Source organism: Pelodiscus sinensis, chromosome 12 (assembly GCF_052426305.1).
Source record: "Pelodiscus sinensis isolate ZL-2025 chromosome 12, ASM5242630v1, whole genome shotgun sequence".
Lineage (NCBI taxonomy): Eukaryota > Metazoa > Chordata > Testudines > Trionychidae > Pelodiscus > Pelodiscus sinensis.
In genome coordinates this window covers 15,539,167-15,553,807 of record NC_143063.1, presented here as the reverse complement: position 1 = coordinate 15,553,807, position 14,641 = coordinate 15,539,167, and the positions used below count along the sequence as shown (strand labels likewise).

At 45.0% G+C, this 14,641-nt stretch overlaps 1 protein-coding gene across 2 annotated transcripts in view; it reads left to right on the top strand.

Annotated features, from left to right (window-relative positions):
- Positions 1–4,725, top strand: part of MMP2 (matrix metallopeptidase 2) — a 64,426-nt gene extending 59,701 nt beyond the window's left edge. Inside the window, exons 13-14 of one of the 2 annotated variants that reach the window (XM_075940312.2) lie at positions 1,370–1,494; positions 3,678–4,725. In XM_075940312.2, coding sequence (XP_075796427.1) covers positions 1,370–1,494; positions 3,678–3,781 — 229 coding nt within the window. In that variant the 3' untranslated portion in view covers positions 3,782–4,725. The remainder of the gene's footprint in view (positions 1–1,369; positions 1,495–3,677) is intronic. The other variant, XM_075940314.2, reaches the window with a different exon arrangement.
- Positions 4,726–14,641: the final 9,916 nt, after the last annotated feature.

The following is a 14,641-nucleotide window of genomic DNA, read 5'->3' as shown; positions in this document are numbered from 1 at the left end:
TCTCCTGCCCTAGACGGCCACTTTCCTGTGCCTAGTGCGGAGATCGTGGACGAGATCCACGATGTCCGCACTAGCCCAGGAAGGTGCCTGCCTCTTGCGGTCCAGGGTGGCTCTGTGCCGTGCCAGGTGCAGGGTCTGCTGGCTGGGTGCTGGCAGGCTTGCAAATGGCACGGGCACCGTAGCCAGCCCGTGCCCCTTTAAGGGGTCCGGGGCCGGGAGGGGGGCATAGAGTTTCCCTGGTGTTGGCCAGAGTGGCCACCAGGGAAACCTGGGGAGGGCTAGCCTCCCACTAGTTCGAATTAAGGGGCTACACATCCCTTAATTCGAACTAGTAAGTTCAAACTAGGCTTAATCCTCGTAAAATGAGGTTTTCCTAGTTCGAACTAAGCGCTCCGCTAGTTCGATTCAAATTCGAACTAGTGGAGCGCTAGTGTAGCGGCTATGAATGTTAGTTCGAACTAACGTCCGTTAGTTCGAACTAACATTGTAGTGTAGACATACCCACATAGAATAATCCATACTTATCATATGCATATGATACATCACACTCATGCACTCACACATACACAAGCACACTCCATCTTGTTGTTACCAAAAGTTGCTCCCCCTAACTGCACTGGCCAGGTGAATTAGATGGGGGAGGCGGTGGAGCCGGGCTTCTGCCGATCCGGATCGATGCTCCCATGTTGACAAGACAAAAACCCGGGGTCCCTCTGCAAGATGCCTCCTATTTATCCCTCTCCTACAGCCAATTAGTCATCAACTGGCCTTTCTTAGTGCTGCTTCAAAGAGAGTTCTTCCAAGGGCAGGCACTTGCTGCTTGACTCCTAAGGTGTCTGTATGTCCAGTCTTCTTAATGAGCTCACGTTGCAGGTTTTGTCTTGGATCTGGCTCCCAGACCTTCTCCACCCTTGCAACTGCTGCTGGAGGTGCTCACCTTTCATTCTCCATTCACACCTCATTCATTTCAACAGGGCAATCAAGGAAAGGGGAGAGCTCAAAAGACATTTTTTTCTTACAAGATCTAGATATTTTAATACAAAGTTATAGGAGAAATGTTACAGAGATTCTATAAGAACACTTAACAAAGATATATCTAAAAGGACAAGATCTTAATACAAAGTATAATATCACAGAGATTTCTCCACACAGTTTCAATCCATAAAAGATTGCATTTTCAAATGGGAAAGTTGCAAAAACTCCCAGGATTTTCACAAAATTGGACCAGTTTCAAGAAAGGGAAACAATGTGAAAACACTGTTTATTGTATTTCCATGTGAAATTTCAGTTACTGATGACTTCCTGAAAGTTGGTGTCAAATGTTACAATTAAATAAAGAAATGTGACTGTGGTTTGTTGTCTTCCATAGGTACAATGAAGTAAAGAAGAAAATGGATCCTGGGTTCCCTAAATTAATTGCTGATGCTTGGAATGGCGTTCCCGATAACTTAGATGCTGTGCTGGATCTCAGAGGAAGTGGTGAGCTACAGTCTGGTATAATTCATTATTGAGCTTCCTTTCAAGTGTGTATTGCCCTTGTCTACTTCTGGAATTCCTGGAGACATTCATTTCTGGTGGTTAATGAACAGGCAGCCCACTCAGTCATTTTGCTTGGCATGCTGCCAGCTGAAATAAGTTTTTCAGTTAAATACCTCATTCCTCTCAATTTATTCTTAAAGAAAAATAGTTAGGAATTATGACCTTTCCTGAACATTTCTGGTTCCTTTAAAAAACAAATCAGTGCCTTCAAATCAGTACCACTTTTATGCAATACTTAATATTTTTAAAAATCTGCTACCATTGATATTTGAAAGTATTTAAACTCCCCTGACACTGATCCCTTAGAAAGGAAGTCTCTTAGAAACAGGATTGAGTACAAAGAAATCCATTGATTTTTAGTTTTCCAGGAGGAAAGGGCATGACCAGGGAATCCTTTTACCCAGGAAATTTTCCCAGATGACTCCTTGGAATTATGGGTGGCCATTTAGAGCATGTTCCAACCCTGCTATAATTCTCCCAGGCTCTGAATAAGACGATGGTAAGCTCCAGGCTTGGGGGATGTGTTGAGATAGCTCAGGGTCACCTTTGCTTCTCCTGTCCCTGAATGTCTCTCAGCTACAGATAAGGTCCTAGTCTATGGTTTTCAGAGGTGTCCTGCCATTTTTGCACTGACAGCCTCAAAGGCACAAGTGTTTCTGAGCTCTCATGGACATGCCTACCTGATCGCACCTTCATATTACGTAGCTACATTTTTAAATGCCATTAATTCTGCCAGCAAATAATGTACACAAAAGACTTAGGCTCAAAAAATGGGCTTCATTCAAAATCAGGCCTGCCTTGATGCCTTCTCTGGATTTCATAATTATATGTACACTAGAAGACTGACCTGGCATTGCCTTCGGTCCTTCAGGACAGGGCCTTGAGGATGTGGGGGTGGGGTGCAGAAGGCTGGGGGCCAGAGACCTCCCAGCACTCCTGCGACCTGTTCTCTCTCTCCCTCCCTCTGGTGCTGCGACCAACGGCGGGTAGTGGGGCAAAGGGTTTGGAGTAAAGAGTTTGGGGGCAAAAGGGCTATTTGCTGGTGTGCTCACAAGAAAGATGGCGGAACCCCAGACCCGCTGGCCACTCCCTTGATGGCACAGCTGCTGCTTCCCCTCCCCCCAGTGGACACTCTGGCTATGTCTACACTACAGAGTTTTTCCAAAATACTGGCGGTATCCCAGAAAAACTCTGCCATGTCCAGGGAACACGTCCACTTTTTTTAATCAGTTTCTGAAAAAGCAGGTGTGCTCTTTCGGATGCCCTGTATTCCTCTTAAATGGCTCTTCCAAAAGAGGAGTTTTTTCCCCCACACTTTGCCCTGTGTAGATGGGCCAAATGTCAGAAAAGCCTCTTCCAAAAAAAGAACTGGAAAAAGGTACGCAAATTGCAGTTCGCAGTTTGCGTACCTTTTTCTGAAAAATAACTGCAGTGTAGATATAGCTTTTGTAGGATAGCTCTCCTGTGGTCTCGCTGCCTCCAGTGGACACTCTCTTATCACTGCCCTCAGAACAGCCCCTCCCTTTGCATTTTATGGAAAACTGTCCCTTTCCTGGGGGCTTCTGGTTGTCCTGGCACAATTGAAACCTGGCCTTGCTTTAAGTTAGAAGGAGAGGAAGCTACATACCAAATTTTGTGGCCCTAGCTCTGACTATTTAGGAGGCGTTCTTGAACAAACAGACTCAGAGACAGTCGCACTCTACTACATACATTACACATACATGTATATAATAAAAAAGCGGCGAGGAGTCCTGTGGCACCTTATAGACTAACCGAAGTGTTGGAGCATAAGCTTTCGTGGGCAAAGACCCACTTCATCTTGCATCTGATGAAGTGGGTCTTTGCCCACGAAAGCTTATGCTCCAACACTTCGGTTAGTCTATAAGGTGCCACAGGACTCCTCGCCGCTTTTGCAGATTCAGACTAACACGGCTACCCCTCTGATACTTGACACCATCTATATAATAATACATATGTAATTTTAAAAACTCAATTAAAAACAACAGTGTCTTATTAATATCCTTAGGGAAAAAAATCTGTTCCTAAAGATTTAGCTAAAATAATTAAGAAACAAAAACTATTATCAAGAATTGTGCTTTCCGTAATAAATATATTTACATACTTTCTTTTCTTCACAGAGTTCACTTACTTTTTCAAGGACTGGTATTATCTAAAACTGGAAAACAAAAGCTTGAAGATTGTTAAAGTTGGCAATGTAAAATCCGATTGGTTGGGTTGCTGAACTGTATAAAATATTAATAACCAGTATTACTCTTTTTGTTATATGCCTTTTCTGTCATTAGAGATAGATCTGAATGCTGATTAATGGACCAGTCTGGTACTGGTACCAAAACACTAAGTACCAGTACTCTGCATTTTCTTTTATCAGATAATTTAAGAGTGTGCACCTCCTAATTATACAAAGGATGTTTACTTACATATCCCAAAAATATGGCACAACTTTCCGATTTTCATGCTAGTTATAGTGATGCTAGGAGCAGAAAGTCCATCACCTTTCATTCCCCTGGTGTCTGACTCAGAATCCAGTGAAGACAATTGAAACTGACTTCTTTGGACTTTGGATCTGGCCTCTGTGGGGTACCTGTCCTGAATAAGTTCAAATGAGATGTACCAGCAGTGCACTTTGACTTTTTTTTACAACTCTGAATATAGATAGACTTGTTCCAATGCTTGTTACCTTCTTGCAGGTTTTGGTCATTGTTTCCATTTATTTACATAGTAATACAGAAAGACTGTCAAAGGCACAGGTTGCCTCAGGATTTGATTTGTGTTGATGCATGATGGAATCATGGCAAGAAACTGTATTAAAAGTATTGTTTTAAAGTACTTTTATTTTAATATCTTAGTTAAAATTTAGCAATTTGCTTCATGCACTTTGTTACTTCTATCACTTGTTTATATGGACAGAATGACTCAGATTTTTTAGGTCAATGCATTATACATAAAACCCAAGTACTAATGTTTATCTTGTTTTATTTTATTTTATTTTGTTTGTTCTCTATAACATTGAGGGTTTGTTTGTTCATTTGTTTACTTGCTTGCTTATACATTGGGCAATGAAAAGTTTTCAATCTACTACCTGATAGAATGTTTCTATTCATAAAAAAAAAAGAAAATCCCACACATGAATGCCAATGATACAAATAAAACCAAATTATGCTGTCAGTGATTCTCATAGACATGCTTCCTTGAATTGTTTGAATTTACAAAGCATTTTGATAGTATGTTAAATTGAGCATCGGCCAAAGGAAAGACAATATTAATCCACAACAGAAATGCATATTGGAAGTGTTTAGGAATTCAAGTTCAAATTCTCTATTGGTAACTTCAATAGCGGTGCTCCAATTTACACCCATCAGAATATTTCATAAAATCATAGGGTCAGAAACGACCGTAAGGGCCATCTAGTCTAAATCCCTGCCAAAATGCAAAGTTCACTGTGTCTACTGTAAACCGTACAAGACAGACACCCTGGCCAGCTTTTAATAACCTCCAGTGAAGAAGCTTCTACAACCTCCTTAGGCAATCTGCTCCAAAGTCCTACTTTTTCTTAGAGTTAGGAAATTTTTCCTGAGATTTAATCTAAATCTTCTATGCTGTAGTTTGAACCTATTGCCTCTTGTCCTGCCCTTTATAGCAAAAGAGAGCAACTCAGCTACATCTTTTTCCTGGCAGCCTTTTAAGTATCTGAAGACTGCTATCATGTCCCCCCTTAATCGCCTCTTTTCCAGACTAAGCATATCCAAAAGTCTCAGGGCACGTTTATACAGCAATGTTAATTTGAAATAACTCACGATATTTCAAAATAACAAAGTGAGCATGTACACAGCAAGTCCATTATTTCAAAATTATTTCCAAATAATGAGGATTGTATTCTGAATTCTGCAACCCTCATTGTACGAGGAATAACGCCTATTCCAAAATAGTTACTTTAGAATAGGATGTGTGTAAACAGGGCAGACGGAGTTATTTCAAAATAAGTAGTCTCCAGGGCTTCCCACAGGGGCCCTGGTGGCCTCCATCTTTGCACTCATCAGAACGCAATAGTTCCCCTTCTCCTGCAGCCCTTAAAGCCACAGTCCCAGGGGAAAGGGCTTGTGGCACAACGTAGGCCCTGCCAGCCCTGTGCCACACAGCAGCAACTCTCTCTGCCTTCCCTGCTGCTCTGGCAGACTGCAGCATGCCTCCTGAGCTCTCCATGGCTCCCAAGCCCCTGCCTGTGAGCAGAGGAGACAGGCCCCATCCTGGTCTGGTGCAGAGATCCTGGATCGCATTCAGAGCTGGGAAGAAGAAGAAAACCTCCAGGATCTCTGCACCAGGTGCAGGAATGCCAAGATCTACAGCCAGATGACCAACAGCCTGGGCCAGAGGGGCCACGTGTGCACCCAGGAGCAGGTGCGCATGAAGGTCAAGGGGCTCAGGCAGGCCTATACAAAGGCCAGAGAGCACAGCTCCTGCTCAGGGGCAGCACCTTGGACCTGCCCCTACTTTCACCAGTTCCACCGCATCCTGGAAAGGGGGGGGGGTCCAGTCCCTCCCGCCAGTTGTGGACTCTGGGCTGGAGACACCCATCGTCAACCTCCCAGAGGGCAGGGGCAGGGCTCAGAAGGAGGAGGAGAAGGAGGCCAATGAAGCCACCATGCCCACCAGCGAGGAGCTCAGCCACTCCCTACAGCCAGCACTACCCTCCCAGGATCTCGCTCAAGGATCAGAGGAAGCCGGGGAAGGCCCATCAGGTGAGCTCCAATACTTTCCCTAGACATACACGGGACAGACAGCGGGAGGCAAGGGGCTGCATGCACCTCACTCAACCTGGGAATCATGCAGCAGCCTGTGCATGTGGGTGCCAGTCCAGAGCACACAGCTCCTATGAGGCTGCCTCCAAGGACCCTTGTGCTCCTGCTTACAGGGTTTCTAGGGAGGCCTGCCTTACTCTCAACTCCGAGGTGGGACACCACAAGCCACTATTAAGGAGGTTGGGGTCAGGGACACGCACAGCAGTGCCACACTTGACATATGGTTGGGCCCACACTCTCGGGACAGCATCTGCTTCCAGGCAAGCATAGCGAGGTGGAGGACACTGAACCCCTGCTAGGGGAGGGGAAGAAAGTAGCACCCTCTGTGGCAAGCGGTGTCTGCTGCTCACATACACCTTCCCCCAGCCCCCTCCCACCTCTAGCAGGCAGGGATAGAAGTCCTCTCCCTGTGGGATGCTGCCACTGCCAGATGTATGCATGGCACATAGGGAAGGCGAGCCACCCCATGACCCCTCTCATGCCTGCAGCACCATGGCCAGCACCTTCCTATGCCTGCATGTGGGGTGTGGGGAAAGCAAAGCTCCCCCTGGGGACATCTGTGCCATTGCAGGAAAGGGCCCACCGTGTAGGCCACAGATGGCTTTGCTCCAAGCACATCGTCTGACCTGAGACCTTTCGGTGTCAGCTCAGAGATGAGAGCTGGACTTCAGGCCCCCTGTCTCCTGGGATGACTGCCCTACTCTTTGTTCTTTGCAGCTGGACCAGCTGCGAGTGAGGTTCCCGCAACACCACCCAAGACAAGCCACAGACAAGCCTGTGAGGACCTGTAGCAAGAACACGTTGCCTGCCTATGTGGACTCCAGCACTCTCTGGACCAGCAGGACCAGCGATGGGAAGTGGACCAGGAGCTACATCTCAACACCTGGCAGGACCTGGCCCAAGAGGCCTGCAGCATCTGCACAACCTACACAGCTGCCATGGATCACATGATCATTCCCATAGAGTGGTCCAGCAGCCCCACGCCTGCTCCTGCTCCTGCTCCTCCCCGTAAGCCTCCCCCCATGGCCACGTGGAGCCCTGCAGAAGAAGCACTGGGACCGTCCAAGACAGGTGCCAGTCCCAGCCCCATTCCTTAGCCTCACCTCCCTCTTCCACTTCCTTCCTCCCCCCTCCCAGGTTTTCCCCAGTCCCATCCCCGTTACATTTACCCCCAAACAAAATACAGTTTATTCTTTGAAAAAAAAGGCCTAGTTTATTTTAGTTTATCAAGGGGGGGGGAAGAAGGAGGAAAGGCACCCTGGGGCACTGAGAGACCCCTTGTGAGGAAGCCCAGGGGAGAGTCTCATGGGTATCCTAGTGTGAAACTCTCCCTCGTGGCCTCTCAGATGTGCACAGACGCCTGATGGGCCTGCCGGATGGCAGCCGTGTACCGTTGCTGAAAGGCCCTGACCAACTGCTCAGCCTCTGCCCCAGCCTCTGGCAGGAATGCCTCCCCCTTATTCTCTCATATATTGTGGAGGACACAGCAAGCTGACACCACTTAGGGAATGTTCTGCTTGCTGAGGTTCAGCTGTGTGAGGAGGCAGCAGAACCTCCCTTTCAGATGCCCACAGGCACTCTCCACCACCATGCTGGCCCTGCTGAGCCTGGGGTTAAACTTCTCCTTGGTGGGGTCCAGCATAGGACTTCATCAGCCATGGGAGCAATAGGTAGCCTGCATCCTCCTGGATGCACATCGGCATGTACACGTCCCTGACCTTGATGGTGTGATCGGGGAAAAAAGTGCCAGTGTGCATCTTCTGGAAGAGGCTGGAGTTCCTAATGATGCTGGCATCATGCGCCTTCCCGACCACACAATATTAATGTCTGTGAAGTGGCCCTGATGGTCCATGATGGCCTGCAGGCCCAGTGTTCCCTCTAAGCTTTGGGGCAGCACAGCTTCACAGGTGATGAATCAACCCCGCCCTGTCAGTCAGCTCCATAGATGGAGCCCTGAGCCTCTGACTGGGTGGGGCTGGGAATATTGTGCCGCACAGCTTACCGGGAATATTGTGCAGAACCATGGAAAAGTACCCCTTGTGGTTAATATAGTCGGATACCCGGTGGTCGGGGGACTGGATGGGGATGTGAGTGCCGTCGATGGCCCCCCTGCAATTGGGCAAGCTCATGGTTGCAAAGTCCTAGGAAGATGAGCTGGCGCAGCAGAACGGTGTCGATGACCCTCACCACCTGGAGAAGGAGACAAAGAGAATCACTGGGTTGCCAGGGCCCTCAGGAGTTCCCCGAGCCCAACCTCCCTTCCCTTTACACCAGGAACAACCCCTAACTTGCCCCAACACTCAGCAGGGATTTGTGAAGGCAAGACTAAGAAACTTCCTGGGGAGGAGGCTTCCACCACCACCCTTCCCTTCCCCATTCCAGCAGTTCACCTCCCTCCCAGTAACATAGTAAGAGAATCATACCTGCATGACCACGGCCACAACAGTCGATCTCCCCATGCCGATTTATTTCCTGACGGTGTGGCGAGCTTCCACAGTGCAATGGTGACCTGCTTCTGGAGGGGGATGGCAGGTCACATGCGGGTGTCCCATCACTTGAGGGCAGGGACAAGACACTTGCAGAGCTCCAGGAAGGTGTCTTTCCACATGCGTAAGTCCTGGAGCCACTGCTGGTCATCCCGCCACTCCATGACGATCTGGTCCCTCCAGTCAGAACTGGTGTCCCATTGCCAGAAGTGACAGTGCACGGGGTGGGAGGGGCTGGGTTGTTCAGCAGTCTGTGGAGAGAGATGAGGATGTGCTCTGCAGGGAGCTGCAGGTACAGATTCTGCAGTGCCATGAGAGCAGCCTGCAAAAACTGCACCAGGAGGTGCACCAGGAGGTCCAGAAGCTGCTGACTGCTTTCCAGCAGGTCTGGCTCCATGGCTGGAATGCTGTGTCCCCAAGGGCACCCATAGCAGGCAGTGGAATGGGTTTGCTGTCCCTCAAGGAGGTAGGCAAAAGAGAGGAGCCTGAGACATGGCTATACAGGGGGGTCCCTTTAAGCACGAACCTTAGGAAGCAGCTACAGAAAATGACTGCTGATCTGAAACCCTGCCTGCAGTGCTTCCAGGGGGCTTTAAATGTGATTGAGGCTCCAACCTGTATAGATGCTCTGTTTCGAAATAAGCTATTTCAGAGTTTTTCTTCCGAAATAAGCATTCAGTGTAGATGTACCCTCAGAGGGGTAGCCATCTTAGTCTGTATCTGCAACTGAGGAGTCCTGTAGCACCTTAGAAACTAACAGATTTATTAGGTTATAAAATGTGGGTAAAACCCACTTCATCAGATGAATTGTAGTGGAAATTACAGAAGGGGTATGCATACAAGTGCAACAAAAGAAAGAAGTTACTTATCAAGTGTAGGACCAGTGTTTTAATGAGGCTAATCAAATCAGGGTGGATATGGCTCATTCATAACAGCTGAGGGGGAGATGTGACTATCAAGAGGTGGGAAATTGTGCATTAACCAGTTTAAATCCTTATTCAGTCCTAATTTGATTGTACTGAATTTGCAAATGAATTGCAGTTCAGCTGTTTCTCTTTGTAATTGAGTTTTGGCTTTTTGTGTGTGGAAGGATGGCTACTTTCAAATCCATTACTGAATGTCCAGGGAGGTTAAAGTGTTCGCCTATGGGTTTATGTAGGTTTTCTTGATGTCTGATTTGTGTCCTTTTATCCTTTGATGTGGAGACTGTCTGGTTTGGCCAATATACATGGCAGAGGGACATTAATAGCTCTTGATGTCACATATCACCTTAGTGGACGTACAGGTAAATGAGCCCCTGATGGTGGCTTATGATTAAAAACAATTTGTATTTATTAGAACAAATATGCTGGGAACTGATCTGTGCTTGTAAAATTTTCTGTTACTATAATCTATTCATCTGAGAATGATTTGAAAAATCAGATGTCTGTCTGCTTCAGCCTTCCTGTGTCGAAGTCAAGCCCTAATTATGTTGCTTCCTAGTAAAACAAAACAGATCCACTCTGTATCACCATTTCTTAAGCTGCAATAGCCTCAAATACAATACTGAATCTTGGTGACCTGTTAATATGTGTTAATATGTCAACATGTTGGATAATTAATACAGTGCAATACTAATTTTGCATGTATTTTGCTGTGTCCGAAGAACCCATATTTTTAAAATTAGCCATATGCATAATGAATCTATGAGACAGTTTAGGAGAATGGCTGATATCTTCAGGAAACAAGGTGAAAGTACGGCTATACAGCAAATAAGGTTAGAGCAGATGGAATGGCATAGAATATATATTAGGTCCTATAGTCAATGGCATTCAATAACAGGCTGCCACAAATGAATGTTAGTTTGATCCAACAGAATGAATCCTATCCTACTGAAATGACGCTAAACCATTTTAAAGAATTAAAGTAAAGATGAAGACTGCAATTCACATATATGTGTCACAGTACAGACAGTTACAAGTGCTGATTGGCAAATCACAGAAGACATGGAGTACTGGTGTGCTTTGGTTCAGATAATCACCCATGAATAGATCTAGGCATTCAATTGGATCTAAATGTAACCAATACTCCACATCTAATTTATATACTCCAAAGTTAAATAAAGCATTAAGATTAAATTAGTGTAGCGGTATGATATGCAACACTTAGTTACATTACTAAACTCTGTGCTAACACACTCTTTGCATGTACAAAGTTGTAAAATGCAATGCTTGAAAGATTTCTGAAACACAATTCAAAAGAAAGTTTATATTGCAAATCTCTACCCTGAGGCTGCTGACATTTTCTGTGGCTATATGACTGAAAGGGGCAAGAAGCTGAATAGTGACCATATGAGGGAGTTAGATTTCAAACATGGATGCCTAAACTACCCTGACTTTTGCCAATCAATCATATGTTGTGTGAATGCCCATTTTAAATGCTCAACTACAGAATGTGTCCAGAATGTATAGGTTCCCATTTCAGTACTGGATCCACAGTCAAAGATGAAAAAGTAAAACATGCCAAGATACATTGATTCTCTTATTACATTGATTCTCTTATTATAACTTTCCAGGATATCAACTTCAGTGACAACTTCTGTTACTTGAGGATCCAACATTATTATTTTCATTCCTACTTAACCAGAGTATCTAGAGAAATCTCCCCATATAAAAAAATCTTATGCATCTTGAGGAAGAAATTAGGTCATCCTTTTCACAATTAAAAAAGACTTCTTGGTTTCAAACACTATATTAACTAGCTGTTTTCCTCAATGAACTAGAATGAAACACTTTAGTAAAAAATTATTTAATCTCTGATTCCAGGGATGAAAGAGGTATTCTATTTTAAAGAGGTTTATATCTCAATTAACCATAAAATCCAATTATGATCACTTAAATACCATCATTGTTAACCACTTCACTATAAATTGTCCAGCACACCACAAATACCAACTCAAAATCATCCAGTGTGGCTAGACACACAATACCTTGATGAATAATCCTGTGGCACCTTAGAGACTACCAAAAATATACAGTATCAGGGGTTTTTATGAGTAAAACCCACTTCATCAGATGAGCTGGAATGAAAATAACAAAAAAAAAAAGTACCTGTCAATTGTAGGACCAGTGCTAATGAGGCTAATTAAGTGGGCTGGAGTAGGAAGTGGCCAAGTGTGTGAGAGGAGCATGGGGAAAGGGGGCAGAGAGGGGGTGCATGGACTCCAGATGGAACCCTGTGGGCCACAGGTTGCCCACCACTGGTCATGCAGGCCAATGAGACGAAGGGCCACTGATGCGATCAACTCACTAGTCTTTGTTCCTCATCTATGGTTTGTAGCATGATGACCATTGGGAAGTGGACCTGAATTTATCCCAAACTGTAATAGAAGGATGAGAATGTGATGAAGTTTTTAAGACGCTAGCCTGGAAGAGCTGGAGGTTTCTTCCTGGCTCTGCCATTTCCTCACTAGCTGGCCTTGAAGAAAAAGCACTATATGGCCGTGTCTATAGTCACCACTGACCCCTAATATTTCCCACCACTGGTACTGCTGGTGCAGCTCCAGCAGTGGTAGCAAAGTGGGAATGCTCATGGAGACAAGGCCCTGACATTGAACTACTGCACTACCTAGACGTGCTCTGAGCAGGGTTAGACAGCAAGGCTTGAGACTCCAGTGGCTGCCCAGTGCTCTCCCTACACTAGGCCTGTCACTGCTGCTACCGCATGAAGATTGGCACTGGTGGCAGTAACAAGAAAAGAATAATTCAGACAGCTCCTCCAGGGAGGAATCCTTTTGAGTATACTCCTGTCCCATGTTCATAACTCCATGTCTTGACCATGGAGTTAACTCAAATTATAAGTTAAGTTGCTCCTCGTTTGAATCCTGTCCACATACAGAAATTCTGAAGTCAAGTGTGGTGATGCTTTTGATTTGAGTTGCCTGACCCAAAAGGGGATATGGACTAAAGCTCAAGTGAGCACAACTCTACCTGAGTGATGCTCTTATCACTGCCCTCAGAACAGCCCCTCCCTTTGCATTTTATGGAAAACTGTCCCTTTCCTGGGGGCTTCTGGTTGTCCTGGCAAAATTGAAACCTGGCCTTGCTTTAAGTTAGGAGGAGAGGAAGCTGCATACATGTAATTTTAAAAACTCAATTAAAAACAAAACAGTTTCTTATTAATATCCTTAGGAAAAAAAATCTGTTCCTAAAGATTTAGCTAAAATAATTAAGAAACAAAAACTATTATCAAGAATTATGCTTTCCATAATAAATATATTTACATACTTTCTTTTCTTCATAGAGTTCACTTACTTTTTCAAGGACTGGTATTATCTAAAACTGGAAAACAAAAGCTTGGAGACTGTTAAAGTTGGCAATGTAAAATCCGATTGGTTGGGTTGCTGAGCTGTATACAAAATTAACAACCAGCATTACTCTTTTTGTTATATGCCTTTTCTGTCATTAGAGATAGATCTGAATGCTGATTAATGGACCAGTCTGGTACTGGTACCAAAACACTAAGTACCAGTACTCTGCATTTTCTTTTATCGGATAATTTAAGAGTGTGCACCTCCTAATTATACAAAGGATGTTTAATCTGGCTCTGGCCCCTTCCTCCTTTCACCCATGGCAATTGGGAGGCACATTGCATCTTGACACCCTCCCCCCCCCAATTGCCAGTGGATTCTGAACACATTTCCCAGTCTCAAGTGATTTCAGCTCCCCAATGATTTCAACTCTTAGCAAGCAGGATAGTAAAACACAACTCCAACACACTTAGCACAAGAGCCATCTAAGGATGTCTATTTAGCGCTCTTCTTTGAACAGTGGCAGGAGGGAATGGTTCAAACCAGCGCAGGCAGAAGAAGCCATATAGCCTCCTGACTAGAATAAGCTTCCCATACCCCTCTCCTCTCATAGAGCTCTGAAAGTCAAGCCTCTGCCTTGGCAAGATTCTTTCTGCTAACTGTGAGCACCGCATTGGGGGACAATTTAGCACAAACCTACTTTTCCATATTCCCTCAAAATTACAAACATAGTTTAGCTATCCTCGCATTTAATACAAACAAAACTGATGTTGGGTCACAAATTAAGTTGACTGTGATGAGCAAAATACCACTCCATCTGCTGAATAGCCAACATATTTAAGGAAACAGGAGCAAACTGTATTTACATAGGCTCACCCAGGGTTTCTCTCCCATTCCAGCTACCTGTGATGGAAGCATTCCTTCAAATTCTGCTTGCACCCCAATGAAAGACTGTGATGACTACTGCCTCTCTCTCCATTGTTCCTGTTTTCAACTCAGTTACTTCCATTTGTGCTGAACATTGATGCACTGCAGTTTAATGTTTAGCAGGATGAATGACTGTGGTAGTAAGTAAAGCAAATTGAGGAAATTTATTTAAATGCAAGTCTTGCATGTGACAGGAAAAAGTCAGACAATTTTTCTTTCAATAGTCAATGCACCAGCCACAGTCCATCTTCTTTACAGAGTTGGAGAGAAGGTTCATTACACATTTCCCTCCTAGGATTTTGGTGCAAGGATGAAATGGGAAGACATCTTGCTACTTGATAGGTCTCCCCCTCTCCGCCCCCGGTCAGGTGACTTGTCCTTCAGCAGGTTCACATGCCAAATACAAGGCATTTGTGTTACTTCTATTCAATAGCCTGAACAGTATGCTGAGAAGAAGGCAGCCAGAAAACCAAGGCGCCAACATAACAAAATTATCAGTGCCTGTTTCACATGAAGGTGACAATATTAGAAAGAAATAGCCTTCTGTTCCTTCAACAGCGCCCCACTGTAAATCAGACAAAAGC